This window comes from Scylla paramamosain, chromosome 11 (genome assembly GCF_035594125.1).
Source record: "Scylla paramamosain isolate STU-SP2022 chromosome 11, ASM3559412v1, whole genome shotgun sequence".
NCBI lineage: Eukaryota > Metazoa > Arthropoda > Malacostraca > Decapoda > Portunidae > Scylla > Scylla paramamosain.
In genome coordinates this window covers 27,851,023-27,867,640 of record NC_087161.1, presented here as the reverse complement: position 1 = coordinate 27,867,640, position 16,618 = coordinate 27,851,023, and the positions used below count along the sequence as shown (strand labels likewise).

The 16,618-nt window shown below is 42.7% G+C and overlaps 2 protein-coding genes across 11 annotated transcripts in view; both read right to left on the bottom strand.

Annotated features, from left to right (window-relative positions):
* LOC135105173 (cytoplasmic polyadenylation element-binding protein 2-like) overlaps positions 1-2,787 on the bottom strand; it is a 121,373-nt gene extending 118,586 nt beyond the window's left edge. For 4 of the 10 annotated variants that reach the window (XM_064013241.1, XM_064013245.1, XM_064013246.1 and 1 more), the window contains exon 1: positions 1,340-2,786. In XM_064013241.1, the coding sequence (XP_063869311.1) occupies positions 1,340-2,593 (1,254 nt within the window). In that variant the 5' untranslated portion in view covers positions 2,594-2,786. Of the gene's footprint in view, positions 1-1,339 lie in introns of all 10 variants that reach the window. The other 6 variants (XM_064013239.1, XM_064013244.1, XM_064013240.1 and 3 more) reach the window with 4 other exon arrangements.
* Positions 2,788-10,537: 7,750 nt separating this feature from the next.
* LOC135105171 (uncharacterized) lies at positions 10,538-15,275 on the bottom strand. The gene is made up of 4 exons (XM_064013237.1): positions 15,126-15,275; positions 14,045-14,140; positions 13,802-13,933; positions 10,538-13,129 (listed from the first exon to the last, which is right to left on the bottom strand). The coding sequence occupies exons 1-4, from the start codon at positions 15,204-15,206 to the stop codon at positions 13,100-13,102; spliced, it is 339 nt and encodes a 112-aa protein (XP_063869307.1). The 5' UTR covers positions 15,207-15,275; the 3' UTR covers positions 10,538-13,099.
* Between the last annotated feature and the right edge of the window lie 1,343 nt (positions 15,276-16,618).

The window sequence follows — 16,618 nt, the reverse complement described above, 5'->3', positions numbered from 1 at the left end:
CAATTACTTCACTAAGTTGTCCAAGAAACACAGAGCACACCAGAAATTTCTTGGCACAAATCATCCTGACTGACTACAGCAGTACTTTAAAAAACATCGTATTATTTCCTAATGGGGCAATATTTCTGTGACAGGTCTCTCTCTCTCTCTCTCTCTCTCTCTCTCTCTCTCTCTCTCTCTCTCTCTCTCTCTCTCTCTCTGTGAACAATTAATTAAATAAATGATGCTTATGTTTCACACTTCAACATGTCGAAACTTATCACAGTGCTGAAAAAGCATACTATCAATTCTCACAGGTCTATGTGTATGTGACTGAATCATCACTACCATATTGCTCTTGGTAGTGGGAGGTGTTACATCCTGACTAAACCTCACACCCACAGGCACACACCAGGACCATCTTCACACCTCACAGATGGAACACTGTACCACCAGCCTACACTCATGATGTGGGAAGCCGTGTCATCATATTAAAATGCACACAGCTCACGTATCAAAAACTGTGAATAAAAAGCACTATGATCACCCTTCAAAATCTTCAGATCCCTACAATGACTGCATGTGAAGTAGTCAGCAATTATGTGATACACACTAATACATGACAATTCTGGAGGTACCTACTAAAAAAAAAACTTTCCTCAAGTATCTCTTGTTAGTGCTTCTTTCCAACTCAAGGAGAGGAGAAAATCAACATGACTGGAAGCACTTGATCTGTTTCATCTAGCCATCTCAAACCTTATCAATAATATTTTTACAATTATGACTATCAAAAGCTATCTTGAAAAAAATTACAAGAGTAGCAACTGGAACCAAGATTCTGAGCCCTGCTCTTACTTACCGAATTAAACACATAAGTGCCTCAACTACACTTGCCACTACTGCTGTCAATCTTACCACTGATGCCATCACCACCACCAGTACTACTACCACTACTACTACAATTCAGACCGTTCTCCTATGATAATTCCTATCTTCTACATAAGTATTTTAAGCAGCATTGCTGCATACAGGTGTCTAGAGGCTATCTGTATACCCTTATAGATGAGTGGTTGAGACATGGATGCAGGAAAACATCAAGAAAGTGGCGCCTATGGAAATGTTATCATCTTATGCTGGTCAAGGGAAAGGAGCTCAATGAGGGACAGAAAGGACCTCAGAGGGTCAGAAAGGAGCTCAATGAGGGAGAGAAAGGAGACTACTGGGACAGGTACTATATAGGTATGGTACATAGGTAAGGAAGGAGGATGTATCAAAGCATCTTAGGATGAAAAGAGGCAAAGCTGCTGATGGAAATAGAGCAAAACAAGACAGCAATAAAAAGGTTTACAAGATATCTTACCGGGAACTGGAGCAGGTCACGAGGGAACCCTCCTTCATCCACGCCGGTGATCTCAAAGGCTGGGGGCTGGGGAAAAGGGCCTTTGCCTGGGTAGCTGGTGGAGCGCCTGAACTTGTTCATCACCATGGAGGAACTGTTGGCCATATTGGTGCTCTTGCGGGGCACCGAAGACATTCCCCCAAGGTTGTGGCCTAAGGGGTTCATTCCGCCCCTGCCCCGTGTGGACCAGGAGCTCATCCCAGGTAGCGAGGGTGCTCCAGGAGCTGCCCCAGGTGCTGCTCCTGGCCCTCCTCCTGGACCCCCAGGGGAATTACCCTGTGGAGAGGGCCCTGGTGACCATGCACTTCCCTGGGAACCTAGGCCAGAGGACCAGGACGAGGAGTACTTGTTGGGCAGGAAGGGAGCCTGGGGGCCTGGTCCAGGACCCATGGGCTGAGGGCGCGCCTGTCCTGGAAAACTTGGCGCTGCCTGCTGCATGTTCCTGCGCTGAGGGGGATTCTGCGGCCCAGCGGGGCCCAGGCCCAGCTGTGGCCCCAGGTTGGTGCTAAACAGTGGGGACGGACCTCCGGAGCAGGGACCCCCGGCGGTGCTGGGGCCCAGGCTGTGGAATGGCAGGGAGCCGTTGATGGCAGGCATCCCAGAGTGAAGGAGTGTGTCTTCCACGGACGGAGGAGACCACAGGGAAGCCACCGAGGAGGCCAATGAGGCCGGCAGGGCCGTGGGCTCCACCAAGCCGCCTCCGCCCCCAGGACCTCCGACTACCCCTGACCCAGGCCCTCCTCCTGCGGCCGCAGCAGCTGCTGCCGCGGCTGCAGCCGCTGCGGCAGCGGCCGCGGCGGCTGAGGGCACCCCCCCGGAGCCTGGAGGGCCCAGCACCGAGGGGCCCGGGTTATTCCCTGACCCTAAAGGGCCGGGCACTGTGCCGGGCGCACTGCCCCCCACCTGAGGTACCGTCGCCTCCCCCTTCACACCTGTTTTAGTGTCGTCGTCGCCATTGGTGTGCTGCTGCTGCTGGTGGTGCTGATGTTGGTGCTGCTGTTCGTCAGGCCCTTCGACCCCGCCGGCGGCCAGGCCCCCGGGCTTCACGCCCCCACCTTGCTCCACCAAACAGTCTTCCTGCATGGTGCTAGTGGAGGTGGTGCCCCCGTCTGTTGCACTGGAGTAGAACACGCTCGTAGTGGACGTGTTAATGACGTAAGTTTCCGTACTTATGGAGCTTACGGACGACGCGTTGCTGTATTTAAAATCCCCCATGTATGACCTTGTGTTTTCATGAAGTAGTATATACAGTGTCGGGGGCTGGGCGGGCACAGAGCCTCACATCTGCCTCTCCTCCCCCACGGTCGCTACTCCTCCAGCCGTGTTCCAACAATATCGAATATGCGCAGAACTTGCAGACGATGCTATTCCTCTACATTCAACTTGTAAATTTTCTCTTCGCTATATTTTTAGACACACAGTTTTTAATTTTATAACCGCTCTCCTATTAAATAGTTGTTAAAAATATTTTCTTGTCATACAGAAATGTGGCGAAAAATGGGATGAAGACTATAGTGTGGGGGGTGGAGCGCGAGGAAGCCGTGATCGCCGCACATTTCCTTCACTTCCCTACCCCTAGCTAGCCGGCACTCCTGCCTTAACAGATGTATCTATATTGTACTTTTCTTAATTTTTATCCCAAATATTTAAAAATCATGTAATGCGCCCTGAGGGATAACGAATGTGACAAAATCGATACCCCGGTGGCGATGTTCAGCTGTTGTGGCGGCATCAGCTGACCAGCCACAACACTCCCGCGGGGGGGTGTCAAGGCTGTCCCGCCACCACACACCCATTACACCATCTTATTAACACGACAACTTCCCATTCCTACCACACGATACATAACTCAACCGATAAAGTAAAGCATAACCAATCTATCAGAATCCCTCAAGTCATCCAGCCTCCTCATTTAAATAGGAAATAATGGCGAGCAAGATGGAGTTTTCTGCTGGTAACTGATGCATTGGTATGGAATCAGGACTGAAGTTTTCCGTGTTTTTTCATCCTATTTCGCTTCAATCGCCAAAATCATTCATCACCCCGGCTGACATTCCCTGAAGTTTTCACGGGTTACAGCAAAGAAGAGGAATGGGTGATATGCGCGAAAGATCATTTTCCGAGCAGTTAGCGCGGGATGTTTGAGAGGAAGAGGAAAATTTTTGCGTTAATATCAGTAAGTGAGGGCAGTCAACTCGCAACTTCACTTTCTCACACGTCATATGACCGACACTCCTCCCCCTCCCTCGCCCCCCATCACCTCCCACACACGCACACACAAATATCTAAATTGCATGTAACATTGTGTGCGTAGAAAGTAAAAGCGCAGTGATAGTAGTAGTAGGAGTAGTAAAAAAGAAATAATAAATAAAATACCAATAATAGTGATGGTGGTAGTAGTAGTAGTAGTAGTAGTAGTCACTACCTCCTTAACTGTCAAAAAAGTTAATCACCAATTTTGACCATTACTTCCGACTCATTCCTTACTATAATAAAACCCACAATATTGTTAACAGAAACGTTATTTTCAAAGCCTTACATGTCTTATCTCGAGTACTTCCAAATATACTCCATCAGGGTGTTTTTATGATCCCTGAAATAGTTGAAACAAGGATTCTGCACTAACAATATAGATTATAGAATGACATGAAAACATGATTAATTAAATGTGTGGCTTTCGAAACATTGCCCTGATTAAAAAAGGATCCTAAATAAACAATAAAGAAAGACATTTATGAACACCTGGTTAAAGAAATATGTCTTTCGAAACAATGCCCTCATTAAAGAAGGAATCTACATTAACAATACAAAACACATGAATACCTGGTTAATAATACGTGTGGCCTTCCTAGCACTGTCCTGGAGAGAGGCCCAAATGATTCAGAATACGTAGTACTGTACAGATATACAACCCCCGGACGGAAACTAGTACTGACAAAGCACAGGAGTCACTGGCTTGGCAATGGTTTGTTTTCCCGCTACCCTCCCCATTAACCTCCTCACTCTGGGACCACACAAGGCTCTCAAGTTATTCCAGAGTCCAGATCTGTGGAGATTGCTGATTTTGGCCTTGTAGTATTAATATAGCTACTACTGCTACTGCTACTACTACTACTACCACTACTACTACTACTGGTCATGGGAGAAAAAATAATATATCTCAATATTTTCTTTTACTCCCGTTACTACCTACTACTACTACTACTATTACTACTACTACTACTCTTAAAGAAAAGAAAAACACGAGTATAATTATCATATATGTCTACGTTTCTGTAAACCCAGAGATTACATTATCAAGTAAACTTCTTTTTTTTTTTTTGCCCCTCCACTCACAATATACAATGAACAATCACTCATGTAAGTTTCTGAATGCGTGCTGAATAAGAGAGAGAGAGAGAGAGAGAGAGAGAGAGAGAGAGAGAGAGAGATGGATGGATGGAAAGGAAAGGAAAAAAAGAAAACCTCAGCTGGTCGGTTCCATAGTCAAAGCTTCAAATTAACAAACTAGCCACCAATAGTGTGATTCAGGCATTCATTCAGGCTACCTCCAGGCTGACGATGTGTTACTCGCCTGCCACTGGTGATTAGCATACATAATGACTTCTTAATGAACACCCATGGAAAATTACTAAGCTCGTGTTTCTACCAATGAGAAAAATATATTCACACTGCGCGGTGGTTGGAACATTAGAGATCAATTACTACTAATGAACACTTGCTAGACTCGCCACAAGTGTCCTGAAATCAGCTGGGTTTTTTTTTTTTTTTTATTATTTTTTTTTCCATGCAGTTGTTTTTATTTATTCATTTTATTTAATTTTATCTTTTTGTTTTCTGATGTCTGAATCGCAGAAAGTCGGTTATCAGGTTATCTGGTACAGTATTCTTCAAACTATTTTCATTACGACTCAGTTTAATGTTATATATACTATAACTTCATGACTGTAGTACTCTATTCTCCCTCCGATACGAAAAACCTATTTACACACACACACACACACACACACACACACACACACACACACACTTTCAATGCAGCCGTTGGTTTAAAGCGCCCCGGTGGTTCTAGAATGTGCTCCCAGGATTGAGATGGACCTTGCAATGGGTTTACGTGGAACAGACCATGACAAAAACACATCAAGGACTTCTGGAGGAGCCACTGTGGTGTATACAAACACATCTTGACTGATTAAAAGTAAATATAAACTCATATTCACTTTCTTGTAAAATATCAAATAATAAAAAAATCCACTTTCTGCCTCACCGATCCCTCTCCCAAAAGAGAAGCACTACATTTCACGGAATCATGATAAATGTTAATCTGAACCTAAATATGCAATACCTACATCTTTAACTAGTTCATACTTTTGCATCAGTAAGAGAAGCGAAACCTGGGACACTTGAAACGTCACGCAGAGAGAGAGAGAGAGAGAGAGAGAGAGAGAGAGAGAGAGAGAGAGAGAGAGAGAGAGAGAGAGAGATTTGTGTAGAGGAAAGGATAAGGATCACTGCGGTCGGTCAGTCTCACACACAGATAATAACAACGCTGTACCAGTACCATGAAGTGATGCAGTTACAAAATTACAAATGTCTACAATAAAGTATTCTGTAATTTACAACAGGCTATACTGCATTTTTCCATCATACTACTACTACTACTACTACTACTACTACTACTACTACTACTACTACTACATGACACGAATTTATATATATAGTGACATTCATGCTGTGAGAGTGAATGACCTGTGATTCACTCCTGAGATAACACACACACACACACACACACACACACACACACTGTAGATATGGTCACCTTCCTTCTTGCTGCACTTCACCTTCACCCTCAACCTGGGACCAGCACACAGGGGCAGGAAGGTCCACCACACAAGTGACTCACACGAGACACAAACACACATTCCTGACACAAAGAACCATAATCTGAAACCGCCGCACCTCCACTGATTTCAAAAGGTTCTAGTTGTAGTTACACAGATTTTTAAAGATTTTTTTTTCATAGTTCTAGTGGCAGATTACCAAGGTTTCTATATTTTCAATAGAAGCAATAACCTTGATCACCCGGCTAATCACCTCTGTGGCTCTTGAAAATCGTCGTGATGAGTAAAATAAAGACCCTGAGTTTAGTGGGATGCGCGATTCAGCTTTAGAGAACCACACTACTTACATCACTTTCCAATAGCTCTAATAGGCGTTACTGTGGTTCTGAAGGCTGTTTCCATGATGCTAGTGATAGTCTGCCAAGGATTCTATACTATCAATTGGGAGAACGTCAATGGGAACTTGGGTAATAATTTCTATGGTCTTTGGAAAATAGTTATTGTGAGAGTCCAAAGGGTTTCAAAACACAACTCCTGCACGCTAGGGTGAGGCCGAGCAACATTATGAGTTCTTGATCTGAGTCACTTGGACATCCCTGCACTCAAAAAACTCACTTCTAATCGTGCGTTTTATTTCATTGACACTAATACGAAACTAAGTTCCACAGTTATAAGTTTTATATATCCAGCTTACTACTACAAGTTATCCAGAGACCGTACATAAAAAAAATAAATAAATAAATAAAACTTCAATCTCTCATAAGGATATTTTCAAAGGCTACAGAGATGGTTAGTGAGGTTCTCATGGATGATTTTCCTACTAATGTTTCAGAATCACTATAAAACTCTTTAGAATTATCATAATCCTTATCAAACTCTCACAACAATCAGTAACGTCCACTACGCAGTGTTGAGAGGGAGGGATGAGGCACCGGAAGGTTTGAGAATGCGGCCCCGATGGCTTCACTCCATCGATTCCACCAGTAATTATGATTAATAAAACACATAATACTAACCCCTAGACTGAGGACGCAAGTCTCCTATCCTCGCCCTCCCCCATGATATAAATGACATAAGAACATGAGGGAAGCTGCAGGAGCCAGTCAGGTCTACACGTGGCAGTTCCTGTATGACCACAAACCAAAAACATGACTAAATTAATGCCCCTTTAACTGCTAAGGAGAATATGACCTCTCTGAGTTACCCTAGACAAAGTTTATAGAGTAATGCAGCTATAGACACGAAATGGTTTGAAATGCCACCCTATCACTCCTACTGTCTTTTTTTTTTTTTTGTACTCTAAACTAAAACCATGCTTTACAAAACTTGAGACCAATATGACAGTCAAAATGTTCACGAAGGGAGAGAGTAATCTTTTCCACACATACACTCCTGCTTCCACCATTAATGATCACTCGTACAGTAGCTAACGTTGTCCCTTCAAGATATATGCAAGATATACCTGAAACACATCCATTTTGTTACTTCCACAGTGCACGCAAATATTCGAGAAAGCTTTCTTTTTTTCCGTAGACACACCTGCTTTCAACACTTACAACCAGACACCAAAATCCCAAACAATTGTCCCTTCAAGAAATATGCAAGGAACACCTGAAGCACATCCATTTTCTTACTTCCCGGGACACGATTGATAACAGTTACATAAAGACAATTCAGAGTTAAATTTCCCCATTGACACACCTGCTTCCAACACTCACAACCACTCATACAGAATGCATTACTGTCTCTTTAAGAAACATACAAGGCACCCCTAAATCACTTCCATTTTCTTACTTCCCTAGGGCACGATCAATGAAGGGTACACAAAAATATTCGAGGTACCGTGTCTGCTTCCCTATATGTCGCATGCGCAGTGTCTCAAGACCGTTTCATTTCGACAGGCAACGATCCACAGTAAAAGCAATTTCTAAAATCTCTAAATCTAAAATCTAAAATCTCTAAAACACCTACGATAAAAAAAGGAAAATTGATAAGAATGGATTTTCATTGCAGGGAAGAAATGTCTAAGTGGTTCGTGATTAAGGACAGAGCAACGTATGTGCCAAGAAGCATTGAAAGGAGTTTAGACTACCAATAACAATAGACTAATAAGACTAGACTTGTTTGGCTTCCAAGGTCTTTTAAAAGTATTGTGGTAGTTCCAGCACATAACTTTTGATTGAGGTGAAATTGTTGAAAGCGGGTAATGTTTGAATAATGGTTAGCATCCATTCGTGTTGGGTAGTGTCAGTTTTAGTATAAGGTCCAAATCTGGTGTCATTGCTGCTAAAAATCCAGAGAGAGAGAGAGAGAGAGAGAGAGAGAGAGAACACAGAAACCTTAGACGATATATGAAAGTTGGTCAGCATTCCATCTCACCATGACTGTTTTCTTACAGGCTACAGAGATGAATAGTCGCGTTCTCAGGGATATATATATATATTTTTTCCACACAGATGATGCAGAATCCTTACCAAACTAATACTAATCGTCGACACCCACACCCTTCGCATGCACCAGCTACTGAATGGGAAAATAACAACACTTACAAATGAACAGATGAATGGAGTCACGTTATTCTCCGTTCTGCTGTAGAGTTTCATGTTACTAGTGGCGTGTGATTCTTCCAGTCCAGCAGGTCCTATACAGATAGATAGATGGATAGGTAAACAAAAGCCTGTTCTCCCTCCCTCTCTTATTGAATTATTTAATCTATGTATCATAAACTATGAGTCATATTTGTCTGTCATGCTTCACTGTCTAATCATGTCCACCTTCACCTCTTTTTTTTTTTTTTGTAAGTTTATCAATAAGACACACCAAATCATGCATAATAACATAAGAGAATTATGAAATTTGCAGGGAGCCATCAGACCTACACGTAGCAGTCCTTTAAAACTGCAATACAAATAAATAAATAAATAAATAGAAATAAATAAAATAACACTATAAATATTCTCCTCTCTCTCTCCATTAAAGGACCAAAGAATCTACTGCTACTTTATTTTCCTTTCCTCCGTATGTTCCTTCGCCCCTTCCTTCCTCCCATGTCCTTCACACTCGCAACACCCACATTTCTCTTCACCACTCACTCCCCACACTCTGCCAACTCATTCCCGTACCGTACTGTGGCTATTGCACCCTACACCCACGTCCCTCATATTTACCTCAGAATGTTGGGAAGGAATGGCAAGAACCAATGAGGAAAATAAATTAGCACTGCCCCCTTCCTCCACGTGTCTTTTATGGCAGGTTGTGTTGTTTCTTAGCACGGAGTGTCTTTGTGTCGTTTGTTTTCACTCTGCGTTAGTTATCTTAGTTTTATTTTATTTGTGTCTTGACCTTTTTTTTCTTGCGTGTTGGGCTATGTTCGTGATTTTTTTCTTAAATAATTCAATATAGACAATTTTTCTTTCATAGTATAATGTAATTTTATTATATTTCATTTAAGTAATTAAAAATGTTCCTCCATCCTCGTCTCATTCTTGTCAACACACTACATTTCATTGTCATTAGCACAAACCGCATCTGTCAAACAAGAAAATTCCTTGCAAGATCCAGATCACTTACTACTTGGGTGAACCTGCTCTTATCTAATCTGTCTCCCTTTTCCTTCAGAGTGGCGTATATTCAAACACTTCAACATTCTACAAACTATCACTAATACTGCTACATTTTCTACATCTGCGTACCATACACGTCATGAAATAATGATGAACGCACTTTGCAGATGACACGTAGTACATGGCCAGAAACATTCACTTATTGTTGTTGCCATCTTCACATATAACCATCAACTTTGAAACCTATTTTCTTATGAGGTTAACATCTGCCTCAACCTCACCCATGTGGTAACAAATTTGTATACACATCCCACGGAAAAGTCACGAAACAAGGCTTTGAGAGCCAGTGAACGATAAGGTGCTCAAAATGAACCCCACCTGATGCATACCCATGTTTTCAGATAATCACTCCTCTCTTATCTTTTGACTGTGGTGGCATCATCACATACTGCAGTCACTATCCAGCCACTCAATCACTGATGACTATGATTGTGGTAATGACTTCTGCACGACAAACTAGGCAGCCACAACTAAACCTCATTATTCATCACCATTCTGAATGAAAACAAGTAAAGCATTACTCTTTACCCACCCTCAAGGCAACATTCAATACACCATGTACATACAACTGAATGCAAATTTTATAGATTTTCTAGAAACCACAGAATGCAAAGTTCATAGCTTTTCTATAAACTACTAAATGAAAGCCATATTCTCCATACCTTAGGTGTTATTAAGGAAAATAAAAAGCAGTGTGAATGTAGACTGGTATATTTGAGAAAAGTTTGAGAGGTGAGAAGTGTGGATGATTAGAGGGATGCTTTGTTAGTTGGGAAAGGGTAGAAGGGAGATTACAAGCCAAAACACTTAAATCTCTTACATCTACCATGAGTGGGCAAGGGAAGGTGAATTTGTATTGCTTATATTCTTGTAAGAAATGTACAAATTGTGATACAGAGTTTGGTTTGCATGTAGTACTACAATGTACTGTGTACATTCTGAATCTGGGGAGAGTTGTTCATCTATTGAAGTAATGTTGCTTCTGCTGTTTGAAATGAACTTGAGGTATCTTCATGTTACAATTTTTGTATCTCATGTTATGTAATGCTTAATTTAATAATGTTATGTGTATGTGTACAATTAAACTATAATATACAAGTGCCAATACAGAAAGTACACCCATTTCACTGAGTCTCCTCACGCATGGCCAATGTTCTGCATGTCAACACACTTTTCAAGTGGTTACAGTGTCCCATCCCCAACCCAGTCACTGTTGCTTCTTTGTGATCCTCAACACACACCACTACTGCTACAGAATGGCAGCCACAGCACAACACACAAAGCACCAGTTTCACCTTCACTCATTCACTAACCACAAGCATCTCAGCATGGCAAATCCTGTACTAGATGGCTGATATCAAATGTTTTCAGGCACTGTATACTGTCCAAGATTCACTCTTACTTTTTTCCATGTGAACAAAACATCCAAGGAAGTTTACAATAATACTGTGTTGTCTTCCAATTCACAAACTACCATGACACACCAAACCTTTGAGTACGAGTGCATGTTTTTCCTTCTGTTTTACCCTTCAACAAATTGGCAGAATTGTCCTTGACAGAAAAACAACAATGTTAAAAGAGATTTACAAAAGCTTTCAGACCAGAACATGCTCCTCTGTACAATTTTTGACCATATTACAACTCTGCCCCTGAATTCCTAAACAGCAAAGGGACAAATAGTATGTGTAAAAACAGTCACATGTCTAGACAAGTAAAACATGAATGTACTCTCTTACTTCCTTAACCTGACACTCACCACACATGCCACATTGCAACCTGAGAATGAAAACCAATACTGTTGGCAGAAAATCTTGGATTCTCACAATGCAATGACAGCATTATTATACCTCACATGAATTCATAGCTACAGGTTCTAAAGACAAGATCAGGTTACAGGTCAAATATATATAATTAATAATAATTTAATCATTATCATAATCATGTAATCTTTGGGCTCTTTCACAAGAGGCAAACAGATGCTTAAACAATTGTCAGTCACATGATACTTTCCCTCATTCAAGACAATGCTTGCTAAAAGTTATTGTATCTTATTGTGGAAACTACTTGCCTTCAGTGAAAGACTCCTTAAGATGTCAGTCTTGTTAAAACCTTCAAACTGCCTGGAGGATTTAAACAGCTTTTTTGTGCAAATCTATATAAATACAGCACAGTTCCCACACACACACACACACACACACACACACACACACACACACACACACACACACACAGGTCAATTTATATAAATCCTGACCTAGAAAAGCTTCACAAGACACTAAGCTGCCCAATTGAGATGCAAGGGGAGTTGCCTGACATCACTGATGGCAGCAAGTCGGGCAAGAGAATCTGATTAGTGAGTGTAGGGGGAGGGCGGGTGGCACGGCATCTCATCCATTAACTGTTGAAGCATAAAAACACATGCTCACCTGTTCCAAGTTCCTAAAACTGCCAGACTGAAAAGACTAAATTTGTGAACCCAACAATATCAGTCAGGATAACTGTACAAAACTACCACTTGCTTTCTATGTTCCTGGGAGTGTTGCCTAAAGACTAAATCTGTCATTACTTTGTCCTGTCATTTTGTACATTGTTTCTGGACATGCTTGGGAAAGGTGGCAAGTGTGTACACATGCACATGCCTGTATGCTACATACATACATACATACATTTCTGAAGAGACTATTTAGTGACTGAATGTGCTCAAATCCAAGAAACATTTACACACACTGCTTTTTCCCTATTCCTTTATCTTCTTTTTTTTTTCCGTAACTCATCAGTGCCTTTGTGACTGCCTCTTTTGTTAAAGGTTTACATCACCTACACATCTATAAGCACACACACACACACACACACACACACACACACACACACACACACACACACACACACTGCCCCACCTTACTGCCTTGCTCAGCCACGCACACAAATAAATGGCTGGACAAAGCAGATTCCCTGCAAAGTCCTACAGTATAATTGTAAAGTTTTTCACAGATGTTTAAATAAAGGATGCATGATCAATTACAGCATGGGAAAGAAAAGTCAAACAAACAGAAGGGGAGGGGGTGGGGCAGGACAGCCTTGTGGTGCCCTCCCTCTGCTCCTCTCCATCATGGCTGCCAGTGAACCAAATCTCTGCTGCCTGTAATGACGTGCTGCTCTTCCTTATGCAGCCTGTGACCCTTGGTGCGGCTGTTGGTTCACCTCAGGGTCCTAACATAGTGCAGGTACGAGTGATTCTGATGGTAAGGTGTGGGCAGCTACTTCTCAAGGATGTGTCGGAAGTGGCCCTGAGAAAAAGATATGAATGAATGAATGGATGGAGGGATTAGGAATTTGTTTAACCTCTAGTGTGCCATGTCTGTATAAATACAGATTAGCATGCATGTGTCGCAAGTGTGTGTGTGTGTGTGTGTGTGTGTGTGTGTGGTGGGGAGGGTATAACCCAAAAATGGTCAAGCTGGGTACATTTTTTCTACATTGCTTTTATTTCTTTTCTAATATATTTAGCAATCTACCACCAGATGATGACAACCATGATGATGCTTTGCACATGGCACTACAGTACCTGGATAAAGTTAGATGTGATATAATTCAACATATCAACAGTTTCATCTATCTACATCCCTCAGTTATTTCTCTCTTTATTATAATCATCAACAGAGAACATTTTAACTTTTGAAATCTTATCAAATGCCAATGAATATTGCTGATCCCAGTATTCTAGGTGGAAAGCAATAAGTGGTCACACTACTGAGGAATGTTTCCTGTTGTAAACATTGAGGTCTTCAATTTAAGCCTCACTAAGACAACAAATGATAGGAACCTCCCACAACTATCCACCAAGGCTCCTCATCATGCTTGCTTTTGTCTTCAAAAATCTAGTCATTACATACATCTTAACAAATTTACCTGTAATAGAAATTAACCAAACTCTGGAGAGAGAATACTGAGTTACTCACAGGCTCTCCCTGCAGACAGCGGGCACAGGCTGTGCGGTACACCTGCATGGCATGGAGGTTGGGAGACACGCCATCCACGGGGTCACAGTTCACCGGGTACCTCACGGCATGGTTCACCCGTCGGCTCACGCCCTGCAGGGGAGACAGAAACACCCCCACTTCAGTATAGGTCTCAGGCACTCTTGACACAATGCATGCACACCTCATACACAGCTTGCCTCCACAGCACTGGCATGTGCTTACCTGAAGGTAAGGGTATGAGGAGATGCGGTTGGGCTGAGTCCTTGCCTGGAGCACATCCACGTCGACTACTGCATTGGGCTGCACTAGTGGCCGCTTCTGTAACACAAGGCTACAGTCAGAAGGAAAACACTTAAAAAAGATTGAGTGAACCAATGTGTGTGTGTGTGTGTGTGTGTGTGTGTGTATATATATATATATATATATATATATATATATATATATATATATATATATATATATATATATATATATATATATATATATATGCTTAACTTCAAGGGCACTACATCTACAGATACTTAAGAGAGTCCTAGTTTTGCTTACCTATATCAACAAACTGAATACGAGATTATTAAGTGGCAATGCATCTAATTTTGAAATGTTCTTCACCACTGGACGGAGGTAGAGAGACGCGAGAGGGGCAAGGAGAGGGGGAGGGAGGAGCGAGGCACACCACCTCTTAATTTCTAAGTCACTGGTGAAGATTTCTCTTGTTTATTGATAACAGTAGGTAAATATTTAATTACTAAAAGTCAAGAGAAATACAGTAATAGACTATGGAGTAAAGAAGAGAAGGAGCATTGTCTGAACTGCAATTTTCCCAGAAATTTCCATGAAATAATGTACTGCCTTTGTCTGGCTGCTCAAGGCCACGCCTGAACACTTGTGCAAATGAAGAACATGAAGGTAATCATGTCATAAAACAAGTACTGGAGGATGCGGCTTTTATTTTAGCCTGACGCCAGACCCCCAGGGCGGCAGCCAGCGCGGGGCGCCTGTAGGGGGCCATGCACCGGTGCCCCGCCGCCCCGCCATTGTGTGCCGGCAAAGGCCTATTTGTTACTGTACACCTCGCCCGTTTCCTGGTGGTATGCAAGAGGTTATCCAGCAGGCCAGTCACCGCACGGGACACCGTCGGGGGCCTGCAGAACACGCGGCGCGGCGCCCCGGGGGTCGGCGTGCACGCGGGGCTCAGCATCCTTTGTGGAGGGCAGCCTCAGTCCACTCCTGCAGCGCCTCTCCCCGACCCGCCTGCAGCCTGCTGCATGTCAACACAGCTTCCCTCAACACTGCTACTTACCGCTCTGTTGTCGTATCCCTCGCACTCTCTTTTCCGCTTCCTGCAGGAAGAAGAGAAGGAAGCGGCCTCGTCCAGCCTCATGGCGGTAAACAAACAATATGGCGTCTGTTTGTTGTGGTGGCGGGTCAAACTATTATCTCTCAAACCAGCGGCAAACTTAAATATTTTTATAATTAATTCTTATAAGGAGTTCAACACGACTATTTGGTCTAATTTATTTATTTTCACATTTAGAATAGTCTATTTTTTCTCTTATGTTTATCCTCTATATCGAACCACACTGGCAGGAAGAGAAAATACGTGTGGTGGTTTACACTGCTATTTGAGGATACACGAGTATTCATATAAATAGTTATATAAAATAAATAAAATAAGTAAGAATAAGTAAGCAAATACACACACACACACACACACACACACACACACACAGAGAGAGAGAGAGAGAGAGAGAGAGAGAGAGAGAGAGAGAGAGAGGTAGGGTGAAAGAAAATTACATTGAAAATAATGTCAAATGCACAAATGTGAGGCAATACACTTGTGATGGAGGAATGTGTGAACTGCGTCACGTTTATTGGCACGTGCAGGTGTCCTACATGCGCTGCGCGTCTCTTTCTGTATGCTGCTAAATTTGGCACAGTAGTCTGCTAGAGGACAATGAGCAGTGAACGACGTAACACCACATTTGGCCATTTCTTTCTTACTTTCACATGTCTGATGGCGCTTTGACCTCGATCCTTGTTACCGGGATAAACTTTCAATGAGTTAACTGATTTTGCATAATGGCATAAAGGTATGGTGCGTATCACTGTGTAAATAAAGATACGGGGAAGGAAGAGGGGGAGGTATGGTGGGAAGGAGGAGGGGAGGAGGAGGAACAGAGGGTTAGGGGATGAGTGTCGAGGAGGAGAGGAGGAAGAGAAGGGGCAACCGTAAGTGGTAAGGAACACAAAGGGGCGGGGACATAGGGGGAAGGAGGGGCAGTATTAAGTATGGAGGGGCGCACTCCCCCCCCACTACGCCACTGCGGGTTTGGGAAGCAATTAATCTTGACCCGTTTGCAAAGAGTGATTTATTGATTGATTGGCGATAGTCGACGTTTCAATCATTCTCCTTTTTCGGTGTGTGTGTGTGTGTGTGTGTGTGTGTGTGTGTGTGTGTGTGTTATAGCGCACCACTGTAAATACCATATAAGATAATAAAGGTTACGAGAGAGAGAGAGAGAGAGAGAGAGAGAGAGAGAGAGAGAGAGAGAGAGAGAGAGAGAGAGAGAGAGAGACTCCGCCAGTAATTTCTTCATTGTTACTCGTTCACAGACGGCAAGTTCTGTGACTCCCTCCCTCTCCCTCTCCCTCGCCCTCACAAGATGTCGGTGCTGATAGAAAAACAAGGCGCTATGAGTGTTCTGCCCTCCCGCGCGGCTGGAAAAGAGAGGAAGTGCTGAGGAAAACTGGGCTGACTTGCGGTAAAGTAGATGTGTATTATTACAGGTAAGT